The following is a 16855-nucleotide window of genomic DNA, read 5'->3' as shown; positions in this document are numbered from 1 at the left end:
TAGTTCATCTGTGCAGGAAAATTATCTGAGGCTGTGTGATGCAGTGTTCCCTTTTTATTTGTTTGTGTATGTCTGTATGTGTAGATTCATGGCTTTAAGGAGGTTCAAGCTGCCTTTCTTCAGTCTGGTTTACTCAAGCTTCTAGTGAAAAAATGTAGCAAAGGAACTGGCTTCAGTAAGACCTGGCTTCTCAGAGACTTGGAGGTAAGAAAAGTTAGGTTTGTAAAATGTCAGGCTTCACACAGTGGCATGAAAGGTGATACCAGTGCACTTCCCTTTTGTGAAGAGAGTCTTGAGAATATTTCTGGTTAGAATCATGGAATAGTTAAGAGTTGGAAAGAACCTTAAGATCATCTGGTTCCAACCCCCCTGCCATGGGCAGGGGCACCTCACACTAAACCATCTCGCCCAAGGCTTCATCCAACCTGGCCTTGAACACCGTCAGGGGTGGAGCATTCGCAACCTCCCTGGGCAACCCATTCCAGTGCCTCACCACCCTAACAGGAAAGAATTTCTTCCTTATATCCAATCTAAACTTCCCCTGTTTCAGTTTTAACCCGTTACCCCTTGTCCTGTCACTACAGTCCCTAATGAATAGTCCCTCCCCAGCATCCCTATAGCCCCGTTCAGATACTGGAAGGCTGCTCTGAGGTCTCCACGCAGCCTTCTCTTCTCCAGGCTGAACAGCCCCAATTTTCTCAGCCTATCTTCATACAGGAGGTGCCCAGTCCCCTGATCATCCTCATGGCCCTCCTCTGGACTTGTTCCAGCAGTTCCATGTCCTTTTTATGTTGAGGACACCAGAACTGCACACAATGCTCCAGGTGAGGTCTCACAAGAGCAGAGTAGAGGGGTAGGATCACCTCTTTTGACCTGCTGGTCACGCTCCTTTTGATGCAGCCCAGGATACGGTTGGCTTTCTGGGCTGCGAGCGCACACTGAAGCCGGCTCATGTTCATTTTCTCATCGACCAGCACCCCCAGTCCTTCTCTGCAGGGCCGCTCTGAATCTCTTCTTTGCCCAATCTGTAGCTGTGCCTGGGATTGCTCCGACCCAGGTGTAGGACCTTGCACTTGTCATGGTTGAACTTCATAAGGTTGGCATCAGCCCACCTCCCAAGCGTGTCAAGGTCCCTCTGGATGGCATCCCTTCCCTCCAGCTAGCAACCGGACCACACAGCTTGGTGTCATTGGCAAACTTGAAAAAAATGTTCACTGAACTGTATCACTGAATCTGCCTTCCTCTGTCCATCATAATTGTGTACATATTAGTCAAGCTTCATTAAAGCAGGAGTTGATTTAAGTTCATTTGATTGTATTTGAAAGAAATTTGCAAGATGAGACATGAATCACTCGGGTTCTTCTGCATTTTATTTAGACTGTTCTTGAAAATTTCATTCTTCAATTTAAAAAATAGTAATTAATCTTGAAGAAAGCCATCACTCACATTACTCACTGACGTGTACGAGGTATTACTTCAGTGCAGCGTGAGGAGATCAATATGCATGTAGGCATGTTCTCTCTGAATGCTTGTTAATTGCTGGGAGTGTGGTTCAACTGTTAGTGATGTTTTATCATAGGCAAGAGTTGTGTGAATTCATACTTAGGATGGTAACAATGAGAATGAGAGAGAGCAAAACCCTGGAAATTGTCTGAAAAGTTGCTCCAAGGGGTTGGTTCTTCCTACCTTGTGACCTGGTTAAGAACCAACCAGCCCAGACTCAAAGGTGTCCCACCTTCCTTCCCTTTGGGCAGCATTGTAGCAAGTGCCTGTTCTGCCCTAAGCACTACAATGTCTGCCATAGTTCTGCCCATAGTACTCCTTCTGTCTCAAATTGGAGGACCAAGGAAGTAACACGATTTTCTTCCTACTAGTGCGTGGCTGTGCTGAAGGAGAAGAGTGCGTAGGGGCATTGGTGGCTGGTGTTTAGTCACTTCTACTCTGTACTTATTTAAGAATCCTCAAGCCTTTGATGTGCTGAAATGGTTAAATAATTAATTTCTCAATTTTTTCCACTTTTGGCTGGTCACTTAAATTGTCTTTGTAGCAGCCTGGAAGGTGCAACTCATTTGTAAAGAGGGAAATAGTGAGGAGTTTGTGGTTTGGGTTTGGTTTTGGTTGGTTGTTTTTTTGGTGGCGTTTTCTCTTTTTTTTGAGGTACTGTTGCTCTTCAGAATAGCATGTGCTAAGCATGGTCCAAGTCTTAAAATGTTCATATAAAATGCTAATTGCAGATACACTAATAATATCTACAGCTGTCATACCATATGCTGCTTTTTTTTCTGTATAGATTTTGTCAATAATGCTGTATTCCTCAAAGAAAGAGATCAGTTCCCTGGCTGAACGTGAGGATACTGAACTGGAAGAAAGGGAACAAGATCAAGATGTTGAGCCACCCGTTGTTGGTCCTGTAGATCTAGAGCAGAGCAAACTTGATCCTCTGGAGGGTTTGGATGAAGCCACCAAAATATGCTTCTTGGTACTTAATTTTACCTCCTTTGACATTTCTTTGAATTTGCTAGTTGCATACAATATTTGGTAGTCTGTATGGCTGGTTTTCTTGTAAATTCACACAATATGGGTCTATGATTTCAGTGTGTTGTTATCTAAAGGTAATAAATTATATCTGTGGTCATGAACACTACAAAATCATTATAAAGTTTTTTGCTAAATTGTTTTTCACTTTTACTAATCAAGATAATAAGTTCATTAACTCTCTACCCATATGATAAATATATGAGAAAATGATATCTAGGTCATCCTTAAAGAAACTCATCTTTTTCCTCTGTGATGTCATCTTTTTCTTTTTTGTCCCTTTGCTCAGATGACACATGATGCACTCAATGCACCTCTCCATATTCTTCGAGCCATGTATGAGTTGCAAATGAAAAGAACAGATTCTTTTTTCCTGGAAGTTCAGAAGAGGTATGTGCAAGAGTGGGTCCATCCAGCAGAAAAACAAAGTTACTAGATGTGGGTGGTAACCTAAAATCTAATAGGTGCCAAATAGAAATTATTCCAAGGGTACAATTTGGTTTTCACGTATGAAAAAGGAAATAAACTCCTACTAAGTTGTATTTATGGAAACACATCATTAACCTCTGAAATATGTTGCACGTTCTTTTCAGTATGGTAACTCCCATGTGAAGATCTACTATGTCTTTAAATGCTCCTAATGGAGGAAGAATGGGGAGCTTATGTGTGGCGTGTAGTAATCAAAGCATGTCCTGGAGCCACTGTGTTCTCACAGAGATGAGCAATTTTATAACATTTAAAACCTCCAGGGAAGCCAGTTAACGTGATATGATAGAAACAGGTAGAGTTTAATGACTCTTTCAAAAACAGAAGGTAGAAAGATTTAATTTCCATTTAATTGCACCAATTTAGTTTGCATTACTTTTGAAACACATTTGTGTCTTTTGTTTCTCCTTTTGCCTCTTTTAAGGTTTGATGGAGATGTAATTACAACAGATGAGAGGATCCGAACGCTGGCTCAGAAGTGGCAGCCCAGCAAGCGTTTGAGGCTGGAGGAACAGAGTTCAAAAGCAGTAGATACAGATATGATCATCTTGCCCTGTTTGGTATGTGCATCTCCAAAAAGGAGCAGTTGTGAAATAATATAGGCATTGAAGTAACTTCAGTCTTGTTTAGTAACTTCAAACCTGAGGTTTTCTTTCTTAATATCTGAAATAATCTGTCATTAATCTTTATGCCAAAATGACTAAGCACGTACAAGAAGCAAGTATTTCTTCCTTAAGGAAGTAGGAGAACTTGATTCTCAGGTCAGGAGAACAAATTGTGATTGCACGCTGTAATTTCCTCTCTTTATACAAGAGAGATTGTATCTAATTACTGCAAGCTTATGCCGTGTTACTGTTTTAGCATATTGTTATCTTATAGTAATTTCAGCAGAACAAGGAAGCAATAAGTTAGTCTTGTGAAGTAGACACTGCACTTCCAAGCTTTAGGTTTCCATTCAATAGCATGGTCCCACAGCTGTTTGCTTTATTTTGGGTGCTTATTCCTTGCCATGTGGTATCACTTGTCTGTGAGTTGCAGAACAAAGCTGTGAAATATCCACCCCTAGAAATTCTCCAAACTTAACTGGACAAAGCCTTAATTTTGAAGTTGTCTCAGATTTAAGTTGGATTTGATCTAAATGATCTCCAAAGCTTCCTGCTAGCTTGCCTCATTCTGTGTCAGAAATAGCATGACACTTGCTTTGCCTCTGTAGGTCAGCTTGAAATAACACTTCTGGTTAGTCTGAGCTGCTGTTTCTGCTCGTGTACAGTCATGAATGCATCAGTGTATAGTGAAGTCTGACGTAAACTGTCTTTTTGAGGAATCCTGTTTCTGTAGGTTTGTGTGAGATCACACTTTTCTCTGCTTTGCTTTGATTTTCAGTATGTAAAAGACAAATCTCTTTGTAAATTCAGCTTGCAGTCTGATGGACTGGTCAGATATCCAAACATAAGGAAGTAAATTGTTGGGAGCCTATTTTCAAACTTCCATTTCTTTTTTTCAGTCAAAACCTGCACTCTGTGATAAAGCAACAGAAGAAACCAATCCAGTCGCTCAGAAACTGATAACCAACACAGAGAGTGAACTACAGCTTAGTTATGCCAAGCAACGTCGCACTAAGAGTTCAATACTCCTGCACAAGGAGCTGGACTCTAGGAGTAAAAAGGCTGTGAGGGACTACCTGTATCGTGTAAATGAGGCAACTGCTGTTCTTTATGCCAGACATGTTCTGGTATCGTTGCTAGCTGACTGGCCAGATGATGTGGCAATAAATGAGGAAATCCTAGATCTTAGTGGTCCAGCCCATATGACATACATACTGGACATGCTTATGCAGCTAGAGGAAAAGCAATTATGGGAAAAGGTAAGTGGATTTCACTTGTGCATGTGATGAAGCACTGTGCCTACATGCCACGAGACTGACTAACAGAAATACTTGCAATTCCTTTTTTAAACTAAATTGAAACATCAAAAATCTAAATTAGTTCTGAAAAAGCAGTTGGAATCTGTCAGTATCTTAATGTACTGATTTTGTTAACAGAAAATGGAAAAAAACTAGCTCCATGGAGACAGCTCAGTTGTGAAAGAGCTGTATGGGAAAATAAATCTTACAGAGAAATAAATAGACAGTCCACTTTGAAAGCTGCAGATCTCAATGTGTATATTGTAGTACCTGCTACTCCACTGATGGGCTGACTCTTACCGTGGTGGAAATGATCTTGGAATTATAATAGAATGTTGTAATGCAGATGTCAGCTCAATGCTTCAATAGCAGTTGAAGCAAATGAAGTGCTGGCAATCTTCAAAGCAGGAATTAAAGACAAAATAGAAGGTACTGGTATGCCACAAAACCAATAGTACGCTCTCATCTGGAGTACAGCATGTGACCTGACTTCCTCATCTCGCTTAAAGTGAAATGGAAATGCAGTACAACTGGAAGAAGTTTGGAAAAGAGTGGCAGGGATTATATTAGCCATGGAATAACTTCAGTAGGAGGAACCAACTTGTTTTCTTCATCCTGGATCTTTGCCCCATTTCGCATTGAGGGAGAAGGAGGAACAAAAATGTCTGTTCCTCTTTCTTCTGTAGTTTTAAAACAGTAAGCAGCATACAAAAGTTAACAGCAACTATTATTCACCGGTCCTCCCAGTAAGAAAACAAAGGAGTGTCAGATGAAGGTAGTAAGTGGCAGGTCCAAAACAAACCAAAAGAACTGGTTCTTGACAGGGTATGTCATTGAAATTGTTGCCACGGGGTGTTTATGTAGGTTCAGAAAATATCAAGATGAACTGATAGAATAACAATATGTTGAGGTGGATTAAATACAGAAGCCTTTGTGTTAGGCTATTCTGCAAGTGCATGGAGGCAAAGAAGACATTCAGGGAACTGTGCTACATACTGCCTTTGCTTTTTAATCTCCTTTTTCCCAAGAAGTCAATTTTTTTGGCTGATGTGGAGGTGAACCTTTGGTCTGAGCTAGTATCACATTTTATAGGAGGAGCTAGAAAACTGCAGGTGAAGAGATGTCATAGGTTACAATAATAAAGGGCCTTGAGCAGCAGGAATCCTAATTCAAAAGCACACAAAAGCTCTGAGAAATACGAGAAAGTGGAGATTCAGGTTGTTCTTAATTATCATTTAGTGTGTCCTGATAGACTAAATGGCATCTATTTGTATTTTTAAAGACACAGCTCTTGCATCTAGTGCTTTCAAACACTGCAGCCACTAGCTGATACTGTTAGTATCTAACAACTGAAGTTGCACATTTTGAAAGCTAAGCCAGAAGATATTCTGTTCAAATCAAAACCTGTACGTAATAGAAGGTAAAGGTGTCTTTAGTGTTTAGTTGTTTGTCTTCTTTGTTTACAGCTTTAGTTTACTGTTAACTACTTTATGGATAATCCTTGTTCCTAGCATTTATGGAAAGAGATGGAGCTAATAGCTGTCATGCTTTCATTAGATAAGAACTGAAAGATCTGGAACAGAGGGCAGAGTAAAATCTTTTGCACTTAAGGAAATAACACTTGTAGACATAATTTGTGATGTCTTGTTTCTTGCTCTTCCAAAATGATGTGTGGCTAGAAATGACTCCTGTCAGTCATCAGTATATGTTTGTAATAGTTTTGATAGCAAATTGTATTTACATGACGTGTTGCTTCTTCCCAGATTTTACAGAAGGTACTGCATGGGTGCAGTGAGAGCATGCTAGGGACAATGGCACTGACAGCTTGCCAGTTCATGGAAGAACCAGGAATGGCAGTGCAGATGCGTGAATCTAAACATCCTTACAACAACAATACGAATTTTGAGGTAAGTTAGACTTGTGTAGTACAGTGCATTTGCATGGCTTGAAGAGTTCTAAAACATCAAGGTGGGTGGAGCAGAAATATCAGTGGTCCATGTGCTTACCTGTCGGACTTTTTGCTTGAAGCACCTGTGAAATATCTGTTCAGTCTTGCTTTTGGAAGGGCTGCTGCTGGATGAGTGAGGCCTTGCCCTGTAAAGAAATATGTTCAGTAAAGCACTTTTATGTAATCTAATTCAATCATGTGAAAAGTGCATAACTTCAATGGTTTTGCTATGCATGTGTCTGAAGCAGATCATATTCTTAAATGATCTCAGGGCCTTCATGAACAAATTATTTCTACCCTTCCATCCAAAGGTTCATTTCTGTTTGCCTGTTACTTCCTTGTGCTGTTAGATGAAAGCTGGGAGTGGAGTCTTGTTTTTCTTTTATTTCTCATTTTAGATTATCTTATCCTGACACAAACAATTCTTATTTTCTTCTCTTGATATTGTTTGAAAGCCTTTTTCTAATAAAGTTTAGTAAGTAATTGTTGCCTCTGGGCAGTCTTGGGATTTTTAATTTATCTGCAGCTCTGACTCTTATGATTTTTATTGTTTAAAATGCATATAAGCCTTTAGGTTGTGGCAGTGGAGATCAGTATCAGCAACAATTACCACTTCTAATAAAACCCTAGCAATTAATTTTATAGGCTTAACAGCTAACACAAACAATAGGCCACGCTTTACATTTGTTAAATTAGCTCTGGATAAAAATATTAAAGAGGGTTGGGGTTGTTTTGTTGGGTTTTTCCCTATGGATATGCTGTAGTGTTTGTTGTTTGTATGGTGAAAGTGAAGTAGCTCTTTGGTAATACAGTATTGCAGGATGCAAAGATCATGTGTTTATTTCTCAGGATAAAGTTCACATTCCTGGTGCTATCTACCTCTCAATCAAATTTGACTCTCAGTGTAATACAGAAGAGGGCTGTGATGAGTTGCTCATGTCCAGCAGCAGTGATTTCCAGCAGGATCGACACAGCTTCAGTGGGTCTCCACAGAAGTGGAATGACTTTGAGCTTCCAGGTGAATATGCTGGGTTTCAAAGTGCAAATGCATAGGATATTGATGGTGTTTTGGACTCTCAAGAGAAACTAATGACACTTATACGTGGATGTTCCTGAGATGTGTGGGAAGAAAAGACAATCCTTTTCTTGTCCCAGCCTGTTTGCTCTGACGTGTTGCTCTTGCATTTGTTTCTTGAAAGTAGGCTTATCTGCTGTTCTGCTGCTTGACCTTTTTTTTCCACCCTTCGGTCAAAGCGTGCACTCAGTGACTGGAAACAAATTTTGATCTTGATTCTTTTCCAACACAGTCCTTGTTCTGCACAACATTCACTTACATTGTTCCTGCCTTGTCTTACTTTCCACAGGAAGCACATTTAAAAAAACCCAAAAGATAGGCTTATCTCTTCACTCTGCTACACAAGTGCTCAGATAAGGAGTGTGTGCCCGTGCCTTGTCTCCAGTTGTTGCCACAGAGTACAACTGAAAGAAAAATCACTCAGTTGACTGATAGCTTCAGTCTCTGTTCTCTCCTAAGCATGTTTTTGATAACACAGTAGCAAATGCTGGTGAGCTGAAGGATGACATCTTTAAGTTGTTTTAACCCACTGAGCACCATGACATTGCAGGAAGCTTTTAACTTTGAGTGCTGTCACTGGCTGGAAATAGATGTAGGAGCTCTCTTAGCAAAGCAGTTTGGGTGACAAAGTGCTAGTTAGAAACAAACATGTACACTGTAGAAGGACTTTGGATTTTTATGACCTTCTTTCTGTCCTTTTCCTTCCAAATAGTCGCAGAGGATTGCCAAGAAACTGAACTTGGAGGCCCATTGTTTTGGAGCAGCCTTGGCTGTGAAACTTGAGTTTCACTTTATGAAACTTCATTTCTGGACAAGACTCTCTGGATTGAGGCTCTTGATTCCACTCAGCAGGCTTAACTGAAACCAGGCATTTGAAGGCTTCTGGGCTTTTAATTTGATGGCAGGGCTTTCTCAAGACTCTTAGGAATAGGAGAGATCAATGACTCCATTTTGTGATGAGAAAGGGAAGAAGCTTTTAGTTTTTTTAGGTGTTTTTTAATAGTAAAAAATGTTCTCAAAATGTTTCTTCATGAAACTGCAAATTCTGCTTCTCAGTGAAAACTAGCATGCTTGTCCCAGGGTGACAGGATTTTCCATGGAACAGAAGGAAATTCTCAGTTGTAACCAGATCTAGTATTGCAGAGCACAACAGGTAAGGACCTGTTTTGTTTAGCATTACAGCTAACCACCAGTGTTCCCCTCTGAGAAGCTAGAGATGCTACAATGACGAGAACTTCTTGAATGTTCCAGTTCCTACTGCAAAATGGTCAAACATTGTGATAGCTCTTCCACTTTTAACCATAACTGCTTAAGGGTTTTGTTCCCTAGAGTGAAAATGTGCCATTTAATTCTCTGACATGTAAAAGCAGTGCGGCTTTGCTTTCTCTGGTTTTTAACCTTTTGTTTAATGGGCTGTGAATTTGGCTGCTTGTGTGGAGGTTCTTTTTTCATAAATCGTAACTGATCCATAACACAATTGGAAAAGGGAAGTATTAATTGTGTCCAGTATAGAGGTTCTTTAACTCCTCCTTCCATCCAGCTGACAAGCATGTAAGAGACATTATCCTTGTATCTTTACACAGTGGAAACCATTATGTGTTTTGCTTTAGCTTCCTGCTTATCGTATCAGAATTACCAAAAAGCAAAAGATCACATATCTTGAATGATGATTTCTAGGATTAATCTATGACAGACTTTTAATTTGAATTGTATTTGTGGTAGCAAAGCTAACTGAGAAGGTAGTAATGTGGATATTACTCCTCCCCTTGTACACAGGTGACACGCTCTATTACAGATTTACTTCTGACATGAGTAACACTGAGTGGGGTTATAAGTTTACAGTGACAGCAGGTCATCTTGGAAGGTTTCAGACAGGTAAGCACTGCTCAGAATGTGTTGGAAAGGGCTTTCTGGAGTTACTTTGCCAAGCTTTGACAGACTTGTGGTTATCCTCTTTCTTGACTTAGAATTGCTTTCTCCAATGTTTTGGAAATTATGTGTTTAGTTTTGTTCAAGTTGATTCTTGACTAATGTCTCTTACTTGCTGTGACTTTGTTAGAAATACCAGGTCTTCAGAGACGTGGAGACAATTATAGTAATGTTATTTACATTCAAAGTTTCATTATGTCAGTAATTACACACCTAAGTAACCACTCTAAGGTGCCATAATCAGGAACACAAAGAATTGTAATTGTATCTTTAAAAATGGTTATCCATTAAAATAAGTTGGTTCTGGATCTAATTTCTAGGTATAGCATGAAAGGGTTTGTTAGTTTGTATTAGAGTTTAAATATTTGTAATGAAATTGAGGCTGGTGGATGACTGCATCAGCAGAAGTCAACTGCATAATGAGGACCTATAGAGTCATAGAATAGTTAGGGTTGGAAAGGACCTTAAGGATCATATACTTCCAGTTCCCCTGCCATGGGCAGGGACACCTCACACTAAAACACCTATGTTTAATTTGCCTTACTTGGGCAAACTTTAATTTCAGATAGGCTTCTTTCTCATTTTGATCTAGATTTTGCCCAAGAAAAGACTTGTGATCTTGAGATGTAATCCAGACTTATCTCTGGTTTTTGTTTGGTGCTACAGTTCGGTATTTCTTGCTTGTCAGATCAGTATATAGTATATGGAGAAGAGAGAACTGACTATATGAACAGAATGGGTCCGTACAAAAGTAACAGCTGTTTGAATTTTACTTGATTTTCTTTCTCCAGGGTTTGAAATTCTAAAGCAGATGCTGTCTGAGGAGAGGGTAGTTCCTCACCTCCCACTGGCCAAAATCTGGGAATGGCAGGTTGGGGTAGCATGCCGTCAGACCGGCCACCAGCGTTTGAAGGCTATCCACTTGCTGTTGAAGATAGTGCAGTGCAGTGCCCAGAGGTGAGTAGACTGTTCTGTGATGTGCACTAAAAGGACTAAGCCAATATTATTTTGAGGGCAGAAAACAATGATTTGAAGTAGATAATTCGCCTTTCGGATACAATTCACAGTGCCTGATAGATATTTATTATAAAGGGTTATTTTGAAACCAATCCAATGAACTCAAATGTTGTTTTAAAGGAAAACAAGTCACCCCAAAGCAGGACAAAGATTTCAGTTAATTTTCTAGAAATTTACTTTCTTTGTATTAGTAGTACTTCAGGATTAAGGTGAAGATGGAATAATAAACTGGTGAAATAATGATCTGCTTCTCTATAAATTAAATAACTTTTAAATTACTATTTTTAGTTGTACCACTAAGCTTGCAATTGAGTTTTACAATAGGTAGGTATACTAATGCTTATGTATGTATGGCATTGGGTATTCCTCATGAAAATACACATTCAAAACAATGTTGAGCTCTTAGTGTTTTGTAAATGTTCCCAGTCACATTAACTCAATAGAAATACTGGAAACACAGACAACAATGCTGGAACACTGACACTTACCTGGTTATACCTTTTCAGTTCAGAATAAGCAAAACCATTAAAATAACAGCATCCTACTAGCTTGCTTTGATAAAGAGAAGTCAAAAAGTGTATTCACATACTGAGATAAGAATGGACAACTACATAAAACCATTTGGCTCTCTGCAGACTTTATATACACTGATCTGCATCCAAGTCTGAAAACCTGGCTTTGGGATTTTAATCATGGATTTATTTTTTTCAAGTTCCCTTAGGTATTTTCATCAGCAAATGTCGTCTTTGTCATGTGGACAACAAATTTAATTGCTGAAAGGCGAAGTCTCTATTGTGCTTGTATTATTTAATATTTTTCTTGTGTTAATCTGATGATATGTTCTGAAATTGAGTTTCCCCTTTTCTCTCCTTCCCCCCCCCCCCCCCCCCCCAATATTTGTCATCCTATCTGTGTAGTAAGTAACATTTGGGTTAGTTGGCTTTAACTCAGGAGTAGGAAGGAGGCAGGGTTGGAATTGTTTTTAAAGCTATAGATCAGTTTTTGTCTGCGCTATACAAGGGCATATATGTGGCATATATATATATGACATACAAGGACCCTGCTTAGTGCTGTAGTGCAGTATTGGATAATCTCAATGGAGCTACAGCATTTCGCAAAGTGATGTATATAGTTATTTTAAAGTCCTCATTTCAGGAGGCCACTTAGTTTTACGAAAGTCATTTGGACATATTCACAGATGTGAGGTTTTCTCCATTTCACTGATTTGGAATGAAATTAATTGTGCTGAAACACTTGACGGAATTTAAATTTTAGAATAATTCTTGTGTTTCTTCCTTCATTTATATGTCTGTTAAAACTGTCTGGTTCTGTTCTCTTAAATTTGTTTGTGGTTTTGTGTTGGGTTTTTTTCCTTCCCAGAAACAGGCATAAGGTCATGGTTACTTACTGCTTCATTTGAATTACCTTTTTTCAGGGACTGTGACCTTACCTTGTTGAAGCCACTTTGGCAGCTTTTTACCCATATGGAAAACAACTTGTGTCAAGACATGGCCAAGCCTGGGATTCTTCTTCCTCTTCATCGTGCACTTGCAGAACTCTTCTTTGTTACAGAAAACAGAGTTACTGTAAGCAGTTCCTGTGTTTGTATCCCTCCTCTCCCCAGTGCCAGAATGATACATAGTTTGGTGTTAAATTAAAAGCAGTTTTCCTTTATCTTGGCAAAGTTCATCAGAGCTTTAGAACCATTAAATGCTTCAGACACATTAAAAACTTTCTCTTCTGGAGTCTGGTAGCAAATTCTAATAGAGGGGCCATACTGTTGCCATATCCACTGTGGGGCCTTATGTAATAGTCAGGACTCCTTCTTATGCACTTAAGGCAGCAAGCCCTAAAGCCACTCTTTCTTCTGAGAGGAATGCTGATTTAATAATTAATTTAAAGGTATTTAAATGTGGTTTTCCTTGAGTTGGTTTTGCACATTACATGGAAACAGTCTGTAATGAACTGATCTCTGTGGTCACAAACTGTGTTCTAGTCAGGGAGAGTCTTATGTGTAGTTCAGATACCTTTGGTTCATGGGGACTACTGTAATGATCAGCATTTTAATGTTAATTAGTATGACGGTATCTTTAGTAGAAGTGCTAGCATTCATTGAATGCTTTCTTGCAGGAGCTTGGATCTCTACAGGAATATCTGCTTGCCTTAAATACTGAAGATCATCTTCATCGCTGCACAGCACAGGTAACAAGATTGCACAACCTCAGTGATGTGTGGTTTTGCGATATCTTTCTGGCAGGCAGAAATAATGAATGGTTTCTGACTGTGCAGTGGAGTTGTATAAAGTAGAGATAAATGTACTTTGACTTTACAATACCATGAAAGACCTCTGAAATACATGAATAACTACACACAAATGTTCTCCTTTAATAGTCAGCTGATGTGCCACAAACTGGCTGTTGGGTGTCATCAGGTATATATATCTGCTTTACCAAACTGCCAAAACATGGAAGTGGGGATGGGGGCTGGTCTTTCAGTAGCTGGAAATGCAGTTGCCTTGCTGGAACTGCCTGGATACATGACAATTGTTGTGCTGCCATGAGAGGACCAGCTAGAAACAGGATGGTTATTTATTTCTGTTTAATTTCATAAAAGGTTTTCTTTCATTTTGGATCGAGGAGAATCATGACTGTTTTTTCCTTCTCTCTTTTAGGCCCTGAAAAACATTGCTGCTATCAGCCTTGCCATTAACTATCCAAACAAATCAACAAGTTTCTGGAATGTTTAATACTGGCTCAGGCCGGAGTGCATGGGATAGAGTAGTTTGTCCATAGGACATTGGAACGAACATCTTAACTCCGTTCAGGAAAAGTTCCTTCAGCTTCAGTGTATGAGCACTCTGCAGCCTGCCTTCCTTCCTTCCACCTTGATGTAGAATTTGTAAAAGTAAAAGCGCACTTCAATGAAAAAGCACATCTTGAAGTAACTCACGCGTCGCCTACAGTTATGTATGCACATATTGTAGCATGTTAGAGTAAACTGAACTTTTTTTTTTACCCAGAGGAAGTAAATGGAAGAAGGTAGCTGAGAATGGAAGGCCCTTGCATTGGTATCATCTGCTCCCAGGGAAACTTGATTGAGAGAACCTGACATGGAAATGACTCGGAGTGATGGCATTGGCAGTGTCTGTTGTATGTAGTTGAATTGAGATAGGCAAACCATAATCTGGTGGGCTGATGCAGAAATGGTCCACACTTGAATCCTGCCATGTTTGCTTTTGCTTTGAAGGCTACTACCCAAGAAAAAAGACTTTAATTCTTGCTAAACTACAGGTTGTAAAACAAATTCTGGTGATTCACATAGCAGTTAAAGGATTCCAGTTTCAGAGCATCCTTGTGCAAGAAATTTGTTTCTCATGTTCTTTGATTTGATCAGCTGGATCATCTATTCTTACCTTATCTCCAATGTGGTGTTCTAAGTAGTACATCATTCTAGTGTGGAGAGCAAAGGCTAGCCTCCATTCACAAAGAGCAGTGGTAATATGAAGAACTGAGGAACTTACATGTTTCTCAAAGATCATTGTTACAAGAAATTGTTAATGAAGCTTTTTTTCTTCCAATTATTTCAATACTAGTGGCTTGGGAGGTCCTTCTTGGCAATGTTGGGAACCCAGACTCCCAGCACTCAGGGTGGGGGTTAATGATCAATCGAGTCTTACCATATAGAGCAATAACTGCATTATTCCTAGTGAACATGGAATCAATTGCAGACCTTCTATGCTGAAATAAATTGGCTTTCTTCCTGCTCAACTATGCTGGTTATTCCCTTTCCAAAGAATTATAAAGAACAAAAAAGCATTTGGGGTGCATTTTATATGCCGTTAGACAGTATGTCAGGTATGAGTTCAGAGAAATTTATGCTAATTATTTTCTTCCTCCCTTCATCAGCATCAGGATATGAAAGAAAGGGACCCAAAAGCTTCAGTAATAACTGAATGCAGGTTGTGTAAAGGCAGTGGCGCTATCAGAAAGGAATATGCTTGCCCAAGGACCTTGCTTGTCCAAAAGGGGAGTGGTGCCTAAATGTTAATATGCAATTTGTACAGGAGCACTGCATTGGGGGATGACCTCCGAATTGATGGTCTTAGCTGCTGGGGCTGGAATTTTAAGGGTGGTCCAACCTTCCCCTGAGAGGGAAATGTGCAGTAATAGATCCCCTTTTCTTGGGTGGCATCTAGTGCTGTAGTTAGAGATGATTTGAATTCTGTTCAGCCAAGTGAGTGCAAAACGAATGTTGCTTCAGATCAGCCTGAATCAGAATGTGATTATTCTGCCTGGAAGACTTAAAACTGAAGACCAGGCAGCACTATGCTGAAGCCATTGACTTCATGATCGGAGTGGCCCTCTTAGCAAATGAGACTGCCAGAATTCAGGGAAAATGTACCATTTATCAAAGTCTGAAAGGAGGCAGAGAGATACTGCTCTGAACCCCCTCCTCGAGTATACTTGAAGGTTAAAGCCCTCCTTCCTTCTTGAATGAGATCGTGGTGGGAAGGGACTTACCAGAGTTGGGGCATACCTTTAACACATGGTTCCTTTTGCTCCCACATCTGAGTAACGCATTAGAGTTTGCAATCTCACTGCAGGGATGTCTGAAAGATCTCTGAGGAGCAACTGTTCCCCGCAGTTCCTAACAGCATGAGCAGATTCTGGGATCGGGGAGTTGCTCCACCAAAATGGGACGTTCTTTAGTCTCCTTCAGGGAGTCAAATTGATGGGCAGGTGAGCATTTTGAAATTGCTCTTCTGAAGCAGTAGGACTTCTGTTCACTGCCTCAGTGTGAATCCATGGCTAAGCGGTCAAGGATATGCAGTGGGCTGATTTGCTGAAGCATATAGCATGCTGCTGAGATCTGCCTGTGTTAGAGAAGGCTTTTTTCTTTTTTCACATCAGGGATGAAGACTGTAAATAAACCCTTCACAGAACCTCTCATGGCTCTAGCATAGTCACTTTCTTTTCCCCAGTAGACTGTATTTTTGCTCTCTGTATAAAGACATGAGGCTGCGAGGATGACACAGGAGTGGCCAATGTTCCTTACTTAGCTGTACCACTGTAACTTACTCTACCAGCAGTAACTGGCCCCATGAGTCAGTCGCCCTGCCCTAAAGGGACTGTCTAGGAACAGTGTCCACTACCTATAATCTCTACCCACTAGATGGAACTGAAGGACTGTGACCTGAGTTGACACCGAATCTGTTGCTGCCTTACAACTCATTCATTATGGATTTTTTAAGAGACGAGAAACACTGATTACTATTTTTTTTCCTTCTGATAGTTATAAAGGAAGCAAATACCAATAATGAATATTCATGTTCACAATCACATTTTGAGAATCCTGCAGCAGTTCCAAGTGGATGTGGATAATACTATTAAGTAGTATAAAACTGTCTGGGAAAAACAGGTATGCAGAAAAAATGTGCCTAATATAACAAAAACAAAAGTTGTCCTGCCTGAATCACCTGATGATGTGTTTAAGTCGAACCATATTGTTCCTAATCATACATTAGACTTGCTTTCATTAAACACTTACAAAAGAGAGTTTTATAATTTCTTTTCTTACGGGTTTAATACTTTGCAATTTTTGTCAGTTGTTTAAAATATATCAGGCCTTTAGATTTCTTCCAGTTCAGTTCAACATGTATAAAGAAAGCTACAGATGTGGGTAAAATATGCAAATGAAGAGAAATATATTGTAAAAATTCTATAAAAACAAAAACGTACAACACAATGTCTGGGTTTTTTGTTTGCTTTTTTCCTCTCCTCACTGAGTGGTGAATGCTTGGAGCTGCAGGGAGAGCCAGGGCGATTCTTGTGTGTCTTCAATTTCAGTGCCTGTAAGCAAAACTTTCTTCATGCAGTCAGTATTTATCTGATACTGCATATGATACGTACTTCTGGAGTTCTCAAATTCTAGCCCTGCTGCATACACTCCATTGGCCTTATCC

At 39.7% G+C, this 16855-nt stretch overlaps 1 protein-coding gene across 1 annotated transcript in view; it reads left to right on the top strand.

Moving 5' to 3' along the window:
* The window catches only part of ZZEF1 (zinc finger ZZ-type and EF-hand domain containing 1), a 60231-nt gene extending 43593 nt beyond the window's left edge, over nt 1–16638 (top strand). Inside the window, exons 44-55 of the mRNA XM_065694461.1 lie at nt 85–204; nt 2291–2479; nt 2825–2925; nt 3446–3581; nt 4526–4885; nt 6688–6831; nt 7722–7890; nt 9724–9822; nt 10668–10833; nt 12329–12479; nt 13024–13095; nt 13565–16638. Coding sequence (XP_065550533.1) covers nt 85–204; nt 2291–2479; nt 2825–2925; nt 3446–3581; nt 4526–4885; nt 6688–6831; nt 7722–7890; nt 9724–9822; nt 10668–10833; nt 12329–12479; nt 13024–13095; nt 13565–13639 — 1782 coding nt within the window. The 3' untranslated portion in view covers nt 13640–16638. The remainder of the gene's footprint in view (nt 1–84; nt 205–2290; nt 2480–2824; nt 2926–3445; nt 3582–4525; nt 4886–6687; nt 6832–7721; nt 7891–9723; nt 9823–10667; nt 10834–12328; nt 12480–13023; nt 13096–13564) is intronic.
* The last annotated feature ends 217 nt before the right edge of the window (nt 16639–16855 follow it).

This window comes from Lathamus discolor, chromosome 14 (assembly GCF_037157495.1).
Source record: "Lathamus discolor isolate bLatDis1 chromosome 14, bLatDis1.hap1, whole genome shotgun sequence".
Taxonomy (NCBI): Eukaryota; Metazoa; Chordata; class Aves; order Psittaciformes; family Psittacidae; genus Lathamus; species Lathamus discolor.
The sequence above is the reverse complement of the archived record's forward strand: the minus strand, read 5'-3'. Positions and strand labels throughout refer to the sequence as shown.